Consider the following 13,540-nt stretch of genomic DNA (forward strand, 5'->3'; position numbering starts at 1 on the left):
AACAGTTTTCAGATTTCAGTACAACTCAAATCACATACTTGCTCTCTAAGCATTGTTTAATAGGACCACTGCTTTTCTTAGAACTGAAACATTTACTTCAGGACACAAAGAATGATAAAATATTAATCTCCAAACCATTATTATAAATATAAAATTACAATCTTTTTTTTACATGACAATTGAGCTGACAGGCACGTTCTCTTTCACCTTTTAATTTACAGTATGAAAAAGAAAATGTAACTGGCATAATATTCTTCCTAACATCTCCTTTTGTAAGTCTTCATGATTATGGAACAAAAACAAAATACAGGCGAGTGATAAGACTATAATACCTAATAGTGTTACGATAATAAAAACAGCCCTGACTCCTCAGCTCAATCAAGCTTTATTATACGCAAAATAAATCACCACATTACTGTAATTAAATTATTATTGATGATATTATTACTATTAAAAGTATTGCATGATCTAATAAAGAGATTTACATTACCACTAGTTAGTTAGCTCCAGCTGGAGAACACTGAATTCTCACCGGCTCCTATTCTGCCGGGATGTTTCCTCTTTAAGTGCTCCAACATGCATGTTGTGCTCCCGTGAAAAGCAAGTTCTGCCTTGCATGTATTGCACATGACAGCATTGTTGGTTTTAAGTTTTGTGAACCTATCCCAAACCTTGCTAGTTCGGATTCATTTGCACTCTGTCATAATTTGTGCTGTTTTTTTCTTTTACCGCAATAGATTTTGTAAAGGGCTGCATTACAATCCAGCGCCGTAGCGGTCAAATTGTGATATTGCACGCCCTTAGATTAGGCCATGTGAGATCAAACGACGACTCGATAAAGATAATTGTCGACAATTTTTTATACTAATCGTTTCAGCCCTAATTTCTTTTTAAGTTTCCCGAATCCTGAGTCCATGACATGTCTAAATGAGAACTGCAAACTATGAGAAACAGTGAAGTTACTCATTTCTTTTTTTTTGTCATAATGTCATTAAATGAAAAAATCTATTTTACATGAGTCAGATTTGGACAGCTGTAGAGTTGGGTGGTATAAAGTGAAACTTGTACAGTATTTTAGTATTATTTATTATGTTGTGCTAGTTACAGAGGAAAAACTGGATAAACTACCATACCTCTCTGAGCAGTTTGATTCTTTCATCTAATGCATTGGTATTGGCTGCTGATTGGACACCTGTTCGGTTGAGCTCCTCCCTCAAGACCTGAGCCTCCACCTGTGCCTGCTGTTCCAGTCGACGCAAATCAGCAACTTCTCGTCGCAACTCCTGTTTCACACAACCAGAGCAAAGGCTAGTTACTATACAACAATCTAACAACAGCAGAGTTTTTTTTATTTTTTATTATAGTCAGCGTCACGTCTGTGGGTACATACACTATTCTCTGCTCTGTATTTGTGTGCCGCTTCCAGATTTTCCTCCATCTCACTGCAGATTTTCCTCAAGTTTCTTTCATCCTTAATGAGCAAAGACAGACATATGGCTTATATAATCATACATTGAATCCTCTTATGCTCCATATTCTTGAGCGCCGAATTAAAAATTGCCCCTGGTAAACCAACTTTGAGCCTTCGATGAAATGGTGCTTGTAATTACCAAGATGAACATTTACCTGAGCTTTTTGCTGCAGGACTACAGCATCCTTCTCCACCAGAGCCTGCAAACGGTCCACATTCTGCTTTAGCTCTGAGACCTCCACTGTGCGTCTCTGAGACTCTACCTGCAGCGCCTCCTGCAGGTCCAATCTGAAACAGCAGGAAGGGGTGAGGCAATGTCAGACTATGTAAACACTGTGACTTTTCAGTAATCCTGTACTGCCATACATATAAAAACAGTTGCGTGACAACTGATTTAAAGGCACACTATGCAAGATTTGTACCTTAATATAACAGCTTCAAAGTTGTATCGGTGGTAAACAAAGTCATAGTAGGGCGAATCATCCTGGTAGTAAAGCTTGGGGGGGACGCCACCGGAAAAAATCAGCAATGTAAGTTTGATTGGGGCGCCCCTGACAAATCTCACGAGAATCACGAAATGCTTTATGGCAACAACGTCACACACCTCAACAACAACATATGAAGCCACTTGCGTGCATCCAAGAAAACTCGGTCAGACCCAGAAACCTCAAGAAAAAGGAAAAGAGAATCGGGCCGTGCTAAAAACCGGACAAGAGTCTCACTTGGTCAGGCTTTCACTCGTTGACACGAGCACTGGATGCAACAGCGATGCTGACCTGGTGATCTTGTTGATGGACTTGTAAACCTCTTATTTGTAAACTCATTTGCGTTCTATGTTGTATGTTGCTGCGCTGGCTTGTAGTATGTCATATTTTACGGTGCTGTTCGTTTCATCCATTGTTGATAATTAGACCAGTTCAATTATTCCCACATATGTCTAGCTAGCTTTCGATTACCAGAGCAGTGAGCAGACTTCCTAACAAACAGTCATTTCTCTTTTTTTCCCCGTTATGTTTAATTGCCTAGCTTGGCACAAGAGCTACTTTCACAGCTGAACTCAGGTGTTGTGATGTGTATTCATCACGTAACGTTAGTCCTGTGTCTGGTTCAAATTGCGCAAGTTACTGTGCTTATACAAACTTTAGCTGACTAACAGTGCACTTCCCGACTGTAACTTTACTTCAAATTTTGTTGATTATGAGTCAATTAAATCTTGACGCTGTTGATGTTGATTCCTGCGATAATCATGAGGACATACAGTAGTCAATATCTCACATTATAATAGGACATACTGTATATAAGCCTAGAGGTTGTAAATAGTGTAACTGAGCACAATTTGCTAACTATTATTATAAATTGTAATAATCATGTCTAATAAAATCATAACGGTCAATGTTATGAAATAATGCAACGTACATTTAACTTTATTGATGTCATCTGACATTTTGTAATGTTTACATTACAATAAAAAAACACGAATGAAATTACACAGTAGTCCTACACTACAGGCTATTTACTTGTGATTTAGAAGAAATCATGTAAAAACGTTATAAGCCAGCAAACGCGATTGGCAAATTTATTATAAGTAGTTTAACACTTGACATATAGTTATTATTAACCTATTACCATCATCAGTAGTTCAGTTTTTTTTTTTTACATAGAAACAGGTTTTATACTAAAAAAGTAAAGAAAAAAAATACAACAGGTTGTGCTTTCATGTTATATGGAGACTCTCCATAGACAAATTAGTTTTATACTGTACAAACTGTATAGGCCTATTCTATCCCAAAACCTATATGAAATAAATGTGCAAAATATGAAACAGTCTGTTTGCATGCCATTTGTGGCTTATTCTCACTTACACTATATGAAATAATTATTTCACCTGAAAATTAAGTTGTCTTATACTCACCCTCATGTCTCTCCAAAACTGTATGACTTCTTTTGTGCAACACAAAAGATATTTTGAAGAACATTTGTTCCCACAGACATCCATTTAATGGAAAAAGTGGTTAAAATGTTCTTTAAAATATCGTCTGTGTTATGCAGAAGAAATGTCATAGATTTGGAATTACATGAGGGTAAGTAATGACAATAAATGTTATATATGCAGGCGTCACATTTTAACCAAGTATATCAGAAAACTAAATTCATCAGCCAGCTCTTCTCCTGTCCCCTTGGAACAATGTGCATTTCTGAGTAAATCTGAGTTTGAGTAACTCACATGGTCTGCTTCAGAGTCTGCTGCTCCGTGTCTTTATGGATTCTCAGTTGGTCTATGGTTAAATAAAGATCTGAGATGGCCTCACCAAAATCAGACAACAGCTCCAACACATGGCTCCGTCTCTCCTCTGAGAACACATGACAATAGACATCATTAAATGTAGATATGCTATTTTCTTTGAACTTTGCTTATGTTTATGTTTGACAGGGAGCGAGGTAAGCCTCAGTTGTTTTGTTTTCTTTCGTATAGGGTTTTGTTTTTGTTATCTTTGAGTTGTTTTCAATAAAATTAAAGTGCCCCATCCTATTATGCTTTTTTCGCGTTTTTCATTACAGATTTGCGCAAAACTGTCACAATATTTTCTAAATGTCGATAAAAGACTATTGGAAAATGACGGCGTTTCCATTAACTGATGTTATGCATCTAAAACGTCTTCTTTTCCTCTCGCGATAAGTCATTCCAAAGATCATGGCAACGGACGTTGGTTGGTGGGTTTATAACCTATATCAAAGCCACCGCAGTAGACATTATTATTAATGGAAGGAGACGTGGTGTGTTATCCAAGCATTAATGGCAGGGAAAGACACGGAGTTCCTGGATGTTTCTCCCATGTCATTTCTGCTCTGAGGTCTTGATTGTGGCATTTCTTTGAGGTTTAGAGTCCAGTAGGCTATTCCAGTAATAAATTTAATAAAGAACTCGTATTATGTCCAAACGGTCAGTGTACCGCATCTTCTAATGCTAAGTTCACACTACAGGATTTTAAGCCCGATTTATGCCCGATTTGCACATCGTTGAGCTCGCCGACAGGTCAAGGTGTTATCGCGTGCAAATCGTGGGGGATTAGCGGACGATGAACACATGCCAATCTGTTAGTATGAAAGAGCCAACAACGCAGCGAAAATGCTCGCAGACGCGTCGCCAAGCCCAGAAAAATATCTAGTCTGCTAGATATCCAGAGCCGTCGCGAGTTTCTTTTTTTTTTTTTGCATTTTTTTCCTCAGAGCAGATCGTCGCGCAAACAGTGTGCAGCACTAGTTTCTGTCTGACATCCATATTCACGTGTTGTGTTCTCTTCTTCGCTGGGTACTTCGCTAAACAATATTTATTTATTTATTGCGTGTTTTTTCGTGACAAAACGTGGTTTGTAGACAAGATAGAATCGTTGGGTGACAGAGTTGTTGTCAACTCATTATTTGATTATTTTCAGGATTTAGACCGTAACATAGTACTGAAACAGCTCTCATTGAGTCACAAATGATTTACTCTTATCATCCGATCGTGGTTGCATCTCTATGTAGTGCATTGTCAACTCATGTAGTGAGTTACCTCCTGTTGTGGATCAATCACGTTGTGTTGTGTGAACAGCTAAACAACTTGAACACTCATGATTTCACTGAGAGCAAGTCATGTAGTGTGAACCGCACAGTTCAGCGCGACATTTTAAAATCATGTAGTGTGAACAAGGCTTTAGTCGGGTGACTGTAAATGCGCAAAACCCGTTTCCATTGCAGTTTTGCAAAATATTCCTTTTTCGACTTGCCTAAAAAACCTCGTCGAGCAAACGTAAAAACTTTTTTGTGATAAACGGCTTGTGAATGTAGACAATCTGCAAGGATGTAAAGCTGAAAGTGCACAATAAAAATTTTGTATTGTCTTTCAAAATAATGAATCGAATCTGAACCTCAAAACGAGTTGTCACTAATTCGAATCCCACTTCGTTCATGTTTTTTTACCTATGCATGTAAACCTGTTTTGGGAACCTTTAAATAGCATAATAGGGGCACTTTAAGATTTGCTTTATTTTAGTTTGTTGTGTTTCTGGATCTTAGGATTGAAGTGACCGTCAGTTTTTTCATTATATTTATCATTATTTTTTCTTTTAACTTACAGTAATTTTTCAATAGTTACTTACAATAACAACTGGGGAGGCCTGTAACAAGGCATCTTTTAAGTTAGAGGAGAAAATAAGCTTTTGGTTTGACTCCTGAGGTACAAGACAAATTGCACCACATTCATTCAAAGCAATGAAATAACATGACTGTCAGTAGGGTTAAAAAAAAAAGCATAAAGTTGAAACTTTTATAAATAAAATATTATTTTGTAAATTGCAACATAACACAGGATCATGTATCAATGCATAGATTAATACAAAGAGCACTTTTTGTGTTTAAAAACATGACATGCAGTGGAATGAAAAAAAAAAAAAAAACGTTTTTGGCTATCTAAAAATGCGGCTCTCTCGTGAGACGCGAGTCCAACTGTCAAAGATGTCCGTCTAGTCTAGGACCTGTTTACATAGAAAACGATAGAAAAGGACCATGGAAAATGTGTTGTGTGAATGGCTTTGTTACGATTTTGACGTAACCAAGTTCTTTTCCACATTGAGCTTCTCTATTTCTGCAATGCTTTGCATCTAGCGCCACATCTAGTGAGTTCAACTGGATAGGCTAACAAAAACGCAACAATGACATCATCGCATCTCATGCACCACTGCCTGATGCACATCTACAATTCGAATGCAACGTTTTTTGGATTTTTATTTTCAGTTTGACGAATATTTGAAATTCGAATTTAATTTGGCAACTGAGTTCTGATATGTTATAATATGGTAATTAATATACCTTTCACTTCAGTGTGAGTAGTTGGGGGTATTCGTGTAAAAGCACTGGTTTCACTGCCAATGCCGTCTTGTTGCACCTCCCTTTCCTCTGCAAAATATTAGATAACAAATGACGGCTGCACAATTATGACAAATAAATTTCAGATCTATTTTCCATTGATGTAGAAGTAATTAAACAATGAACATAAATTATAATAGAATTGACATCAATATAGTTGTGTGGGTCTCTATGCCATATTACTAAAATGTGCACACAAGGCCTTTTGATTCACCAGAACATCCACACACAAACACAGTTTATGATTAGGTTTTAGTTTTGTATCCAGAAACCTTTCACACAAAATAGAAGGTTGTCCTCAATAAATGATGCATCATTATAATAATTATGGAAGTAAAATAACGACAAATGTTTTTAAAACAAAAAATCTGTTGAATTGTACTACTTGACATTAACCCTGCTTGTATTTTAATCATAGACTGTAAAAAAGATGGACAACGCCCCTTTGCTCTTTTCCATCAGAGAGAACTGAAGCCACCAGTGTATCGATATGTCGCTGACATCTTGGAACTTGAGTCTGCACACTTGCGTTTTCGGGACCAGATATGCGCAATAGTGAGCAGGACGTAAAGCCGCAAAAAAAAAAAAAAAAAAAAAAAAAAAAAATCAAGGCCCTGCCCTCATTCTAGCAAACGCAAGCACATGCCCCGCACTTTTCTTAAGTGGCCTCTGTCTGCTCCGTTCCTCTCAAATGATGTCTGCTGATTGCCATACCTCGTTAAAATAAGGGAAATACAACTACTAACCACATAGTCAAAATTATGAAAAAAAAACTCACTGGTGCTTCAGTGACTACTTCACACAGAGAACCAGTCAATCAATTAATCATTTTTTTTGTGATGATTATTCTGGGTTCGTAGATATATGCAGAAAAGATGATTATAGGGTTAGTTCACCCAAAAATGAAAATTAAGTCATTAATTACTCACCCCCATGCTGTTCCAACCCCGTAAGACCTACGTTCATCTTCGGAACACAAATAAAGATATTTTTGATTGAATCTGAGAGCTGGATCAGTCCTACATAGACTGTCTAAGGGACTGGCTCTTGACGGCCCATAAAGTCATTAAAGAAAAGGTTTAAATATCCCATGTGCCTACAGCGGCTCAATTATAAGTTTATCAAGCAACGAGAATACTTTTTGTGCAAAAAAAAACATAAATAACGACTTTATTCCACTATTCCATTACTTCCTTATGGGCGCATGCGCGAAAACTGAGACGAGGACGTTCTCATTCGTCTACTTCTTGTTACCGGCTGCTCACCGCTTAGGAGTTTTACCGCCCCCTACCATATAAAATGAACCAGGCTAGATACCTACATGAACACTTTACAGTTGGTTTTATGACTAAGTTGTTTTCTTCAAATGCTATTGAAGTTAGAAATGTGTATACCAATGTCTTATGTAACTTTAGAGATGGTCACTAAATGTACGAATGTCCAAAGTCAAGCCAACTCTATGCCAGAATCACTGAGAAAAACTGAGCATTAAACTTTGTGCATTAAGTTCATATTCTGAGTCCTTCTGCTTGCCTGTGAGTTTGGTCTTTTGCATCACTGCATTAGTCCATTATGCTGCTGTCCAGCAGGGGAATCCTGAAGTATTGAGAGAAACCCTAGTACTGCATGCAGCACATCGCCGCAATATAAAGTTAAAGGATTAGTTCACTTTTGAAAAAACTTTTCAAAACTTTTTTGAAAAAAGACCCTTATTCATCGTTTGGTGTCGTTTAAAGACATTTGAAGCTGCATCTGTAACTGTTATAACTGTCGTTTGGACCTCGGTTGGACCTGGTTCCCATGGAAGTAAATTATAAGGAGAAAATCCTGGAATGTTTTCATCAAAAACCTTAATTTCTTTTCGACTGAGGAAAGAAAGACATGGACATCTTGGATAACATGGGGGTGAGTAAATTATCAGCAAAAGTTTTTTCAAAAGTGAACTAATCCTTTAAGGCAACTAAACAACCAAGAGAAATATGTCAAACTCAAATGTAACATTGGATATGTACATCCGCATCGGGGGAATAACATTATAATCTCGTTCTCGGTAGAGAAAGATGCATGTAGGGTACACAGGAAAAGTAATCGTGAAGACACTGAATATCATAAAACAGACATCATAATAATGACAGATACACTTTTGTAAATGAGTTTTTATGAATGAATGGCTTGCTCTAACTGTTGCTCTGGTCTTCGTCAACGACACGCGCTTGAGGTCAACTAATAGCAGATGGATATTATGCTCGGTAATCTACTGCTTTTCCTGCAGTTCCTGGATGTCAACATTGAATTTACTGTCGAATTTGAACCACTGAATTTGTGGAAGCAAATCTGCAAAGCAAAATAAAATGGACCGAAAACCACCTGAATATTATAGGTTGTATTTTTAATCAGTTTGAATATTTTGGAAGTGAAATACGAAGGTAAATATGGATTATTGAATCCATTTAATGAAAATGTGTATGAAATATTTTGAATTTAATTATTCAAAGTTTAAATATTAAACCATGATAAATTTCAGCCCCAAAAAAATGCAAGCCCTAAAAAATACAATGCATTAAAATACAAGCAGGGTTAATGTCAAGTAGTACAATTCAGACTTTTTGTTTTAAAAACATTTGTAATTTTTTTACTTCCATTAATAATGCAAAAAAATAAGGCAAAACAAGCACCAAACACCAACACACCTGAATCCTCAGAAGACTTTGCCTCAGGTTCCTGTGTGTTCATCATGGCCACCATAACAGAATCCACAAAAGAGCTGGAGGGATGTCGAGATTGCAGAGCCTTATCGAAGCACTCTGACTCCTGAGCAATGCAAGACAGCAAAACAATGTTATTTTTTAAAATAAGAAAGTATTTTTTTTCTCAGTTTTTAGACTAATATTCTGAAATATGACAATAACATTCATGGAATATATTATGGATTTGTAATAAAGAATACCCATTAGGTCATTTCTGACTTTAAACTTTCCTGTGTAACTGACCAATATACTTATACATAGTAAGTGCAAACTTTACAAACCAGCGTAACTTGGTATTGTATGTAAACTAAAACTATAAAAACACTTATTTATTTGAAAATTAAGAAATGATGCAAAGAAAATGATGATGAGTTTAAAGCATAAGGACCTTGGAGGTTAGGGATTCCTTTAAGATACTCGTGAGACAGCAAACTCTGTGGTTTAGGAGCATGACTTCACTAGAGGCCTGAGCCATCTGCTCTCCTTGTTCCAGCAACATACTCCGAGCTTTGTCTCGTGTGCTGTCCAGCTCTTCCTGAAGGGACTCTTTCTCAAGCCTTAGAGGATGCAGCACGGCATCAGAAAAAAAGCCATTTACTCAGACATATTTGTTCTAAAATGGTTACAGAAGAATATGCTGTACCGCAGTTGTTCCAGTGATAGTTTGAGGTCTTCACACTCCAGGTTTCTCTCCCTGAGGCCTTGTAAGTGCCACCGCAGAAATCTCTCACTTTCCTCTATCTGTTCCCGTGCCAAAACATGTTCTTCCTGCAGGAACTGTTAGAACGAAACAAATATCTGATATTGTGAGAGGACCTGGCATGGCAAAGCTATTGTGAACATGTACTAACAATGTTTTATGGTGAAAGGTGTAATATCTCCTCACTTCATTCATTTCTTTTGCAGTGGAGAGTTCAGTCTGCAGCTGAGCCATTTGACCGAGTTGACGGCGATGAACCTCAGCTTCAGTGTGGAGTTCTTTAATCAGGGTTTCTCTCTGTGACAGAGCATCCTCATATTCCTCTAGCTGTTTCCTGGATGTTTCTAGAGCTTCTTCAAGACTGCCAAAAACATTTTTATATTTAAAAGTACATTTTTTTACATGTATTTATACAACAATAAACAAAAGAGGAGGAATTAAATTGTGAAGTTATACCAGTTTGCTCTCTCAGTAGCTTGCTGTGCATCACACATTGACTGCTGCAACCTAAAGTAGAAAAATAAAATGATAGAAAATATTAACTCAACTGAGCTGCTGAGTCTTTCTTTCTTTCTTTGGGTTTGAGTCTTTTAATCTCAAACATTCTCAAAACTATAATTTTCAACAGCTTTAAAATCAATATTTTGATCACTGACAGCGTTTTCACCAGATCCACCACCAAGTGACAGTGACACTAATATTTCATTGCATTCAGTACTTGCTCTGCAGTAAATCACTGAGCCATTTCAAGTGTTGCTGATGATGCTTCCTATTCTTTTAAAGGTATACTCCACCGTTTTTTTCATATTAAACCATGTTATTCCCTTAAAGGGTTAGTTCACCCAAAAATGAAAATTAAGTCATTAATTACTCACCCCCATGCTGTACCAACCCCGTAAGACCTTCGTTCATCTTCGGAACACAAATAAAGATATTTTTGATTGAATCTGAGAGCTAGATCAGTCCTACATAGACTGCCTAAGGGACTGGCTCTTGACGGCCAATAAAGTCATTAAAGAAAAGGTTTAAATATTCCATGTGCCTAAAGCGGCTCAATTATAAGTTTATCAAGCGACGAGAATACTTTTTGTGCGAAAAAAAAACATAAATAACGACTTTATTCCACTATCCCATTACTTCCTTATGGGCGCATGAGCGAGAACTGAGACGAGGACGTTCTCATTCGTCTACTTCTTGTTACCGGCTGCTCACTGCTTAGGAGTTTTACCGCCACCTACCGTATAAGATGATGAGCTGATATAGCTGGAAGCGCAAAACTTTCTGTTTACAAGCAGAGGAAGATGCGCGCTGTACATACGCTTTTCAATTAGCGTATTTTCCGCACTATAAGGTGCACTTAAAAGCCTTTAATCTTCTCAAACAACGAAAGTGTTCGTTATAATCCGGAGCGCCTTATATATGGATCATCATTTTATACGGTAGGTGGCGGTAAAACTCCTAAGCGGTGAGTAGCCGGTAACAAGAAGTAGACGAATGAGAACGTCCTCGCCTCAGTTCTCGCGCATGCGCCCATAAGGAAGTAATGGAATAGTGGAATAAAGTCGTTATTTATGTTTTTTTCGCACAAAAAGTAGTCTCGTCGCTTGATAAACTTATAATTGAGCCGCTGTAGGCACATGGAATATTTAAACCTTTTCTTTAATGACTTTATGGGCCGTCAAGAGCCAGTCCCTTAGACAGTCTATGTAGGACTGATCTAGCTCTCAGATTCAATCAAAAATATCTTTATTTGTGTTCCGAAGATGAACGAAGGTCTTACGGGGTTGGAACAGCATGGGGGTGAGTAATTAATGACTTAATTTTCATTTTTGGGTGAACTAACCCTTTAACTAAGAGGAGTTGATGCATACCTCTCTCGTCTCAGTCCGTGCCCTCAATCGCTGTGGCGTGCGAGACACTTTAATAGCACTTAACTTAGCCAAGTTCATTCAATAGGGGCCAAGCAGAGAAGCGACACACCTCAACGTTTTCCCTATTTAAATACAGTTACACGAGTAGAGTAACTCCACCTGAGCAGAGTTGAAGTGCTCCCAAGCACTTGCTGTGGTATTTCACCATACACTATAGTTATCCACTTTACATGCTTAGAAAAGTGCAACGTTTTATTTTGTGTCGCCATTCTTGGTCGAGTTACTCTACTTGTGTAAAACGTCGAGGTGTTTGGTCGCTTCCCTGCTTGGCCCCTTAGAATGAACTGGGCTAAGTTAAGTGCTATCAAAGACAAAGTGTTTTGCGCGCTAGAGCAATTGAGTGCACGCACTGAGACGAGAGAGGTATGCATCAACTCATCTTAGTTAAGGGAATGACAGTTTATTTCGTATTCCTTTAAAGACACCATGACTTTTACAGTTTTTTCAAGATTTACTGGATAAGGATTTTTAAAATATGCTTACATGTATACATAGTATAGTACTTCAAAGTTGGTATAACTAAAAAAATGTATATTGTAGTAGTAAGATTATTATTAATTTATATGACTTGGATGATTCTAAAATATGGATGAGATAAAATATCTTTTTTGTTGTTTTGGATTATTTTAAAGGTGCAATGTGCATCTACGTGCATCTATGGGTATCTATTAATGGAAAAGCATTATGACATCCATAACTACTGTATGTTTTCAGTGGTGTATAAAGAACTTCTTAATAAACCGTATGTTTTTATTACCTTAGAATGAGAAATGTGCATCAACAAAACCGCGGGCACCCCCTTCTATGAAGGTCGACACTTATGTTTCTACTGTAGCAGACAGCGAACACACAACCCTACAGAGCGTGTTTCGTCACTACCTTGAAAGAGTAGCAGCATAAAGCTAGAAACTAGTCATAAACACCGTGAGTAGTGACTTTTCCCTCGTCAGCTGTGTAAAATATGTAGTTTAATTGTTTCATGTAACTTAGTTCTCCTCTCTTGCTGTGTTATTACTTTGCTATGTGGGGATAAATGTGCTGGTTAAGTTCTTGAGATAGCTGATTAGTAAAACAGTAATGTTAAATCATGTTTAATTTGGACTTATCTGTGCATGCTCTTTGAGGCCATGTCCACACTAATAAGTTTTCATTTGAAAACGTATATTTTTCTGTCCGTTTTGGTCTTCCGTCCACACTGAGATGTCGTTTTAAGTCAACGAAAACTCTCTCCAAAGTGGATAAATTTGAAAACGCCGTTTTCGCATTGTAGTGTGGACAGTGAAACAGGAGGTATTTTAAAACGATGATGTAAGTTTAGGCCATGTCCACACTAATACGTTTTTGTTTGAAAACGTATATTTTTCTCTCCGTTTTGGCATTCCGTCCACACTGAGACGCCGTTTTAAGTCAACAAAAACTTATCGTTTGGAAAACGCTCTCCAAAGTGGATAAATTTGAAAACGTCGTTTTCGCGTTGTAGTGTGGACAGTGAAACCGGAGGTATTTCAAAACGATGACGTAAGTGTAGTCATGTGATCCACATAGTACCAATAGATATTCATGTTTATCGGTATTGTGCCTGTTATGTGTTATTCATTTTTACACTATTGCTAAAATATGTTACTTTCTATGTTACTTAATATGTGCTATTCTTCATAGCACAGTACTGCAAAGATGACAGATAATGTACTCACATTTGCTGTCCAGCGGCAAAACAGGAGAGCAGTTGCGTTTTAGACCAAACATATGGTGACTAAATGCGACCTGGATGCATCAGTGATGGTGA

At 37.4% G+C, this 13,540-nt stretch overlaps 1 protein-coding gene across 1 annotated transcript in view; it reads right to left on the reverse strand.

Annotated features, from left to right (window-relative positions):
• spag5 (sperm associated antigen 5) overlaps positions 1 to 13,540 on the reverse strand; it is a 33,628-nt gene that overhangs the window by 6,101 nt on the left and 13,987 nt on the right. Inside the window, exons 14-23 of the mRNA XM_039694510.2 lie at positions 10,280 to 10,330; positions 10,010 to 10,184; positions 9,767 to 9,900; positions 9,512 to 9,680; positions 9,067 to 9,187; positions 6,320 to 6,406; positions 3,696 to 3,822; positions 1,627 to 1,759; positions 1,391 to 1,471; positions 1,134 to 1,283 (exon numbers count right to left, since the gene is read on the reverse strand). Of these exons, the coding sequence (XP_039550444.2) occupies positions 1,134 to 1,283; positions 1,391 to 1,471; positions 1,627 to 1,759; positions 3,696 to 3,822; positions 6,320 to 6,406; positions 9,067 to 9,187; positions 9,512 to 9,680; positions 9,767 to 9,900; positions 10,010 to 10,184; positions 10,280 to 10,330 (1,228 nt within the window). The remainder of the gene's footprint in view (positions 1 to 1,133; positions 1,284 to 1,390; positions 1,472 to 1,626; positions 1,760 to 3,695; positions 3,823 to 6,319; positions 6,407 to 9,066; positions 9,188 to 9,511; positions 9,681 to 9,766; positions 9,901 to 10,009; positions 10,185 to 10,279; positions 10,331 to 13,540) is intronic.

The sequence above is a fragment of the Pimephales promelas genome, chromosome 6, assembly GCF_988280905.1.
Source record: "Pimephales promelas chromosome 6, fPimPro1.hap1.1, whole genome shotgun sequence".
NCBI lineage: Eukaryota > Metazoa > Chordata > Actinopteri > Cypriniformes > Leuciscidae > Pimephales > Pimephales promelas.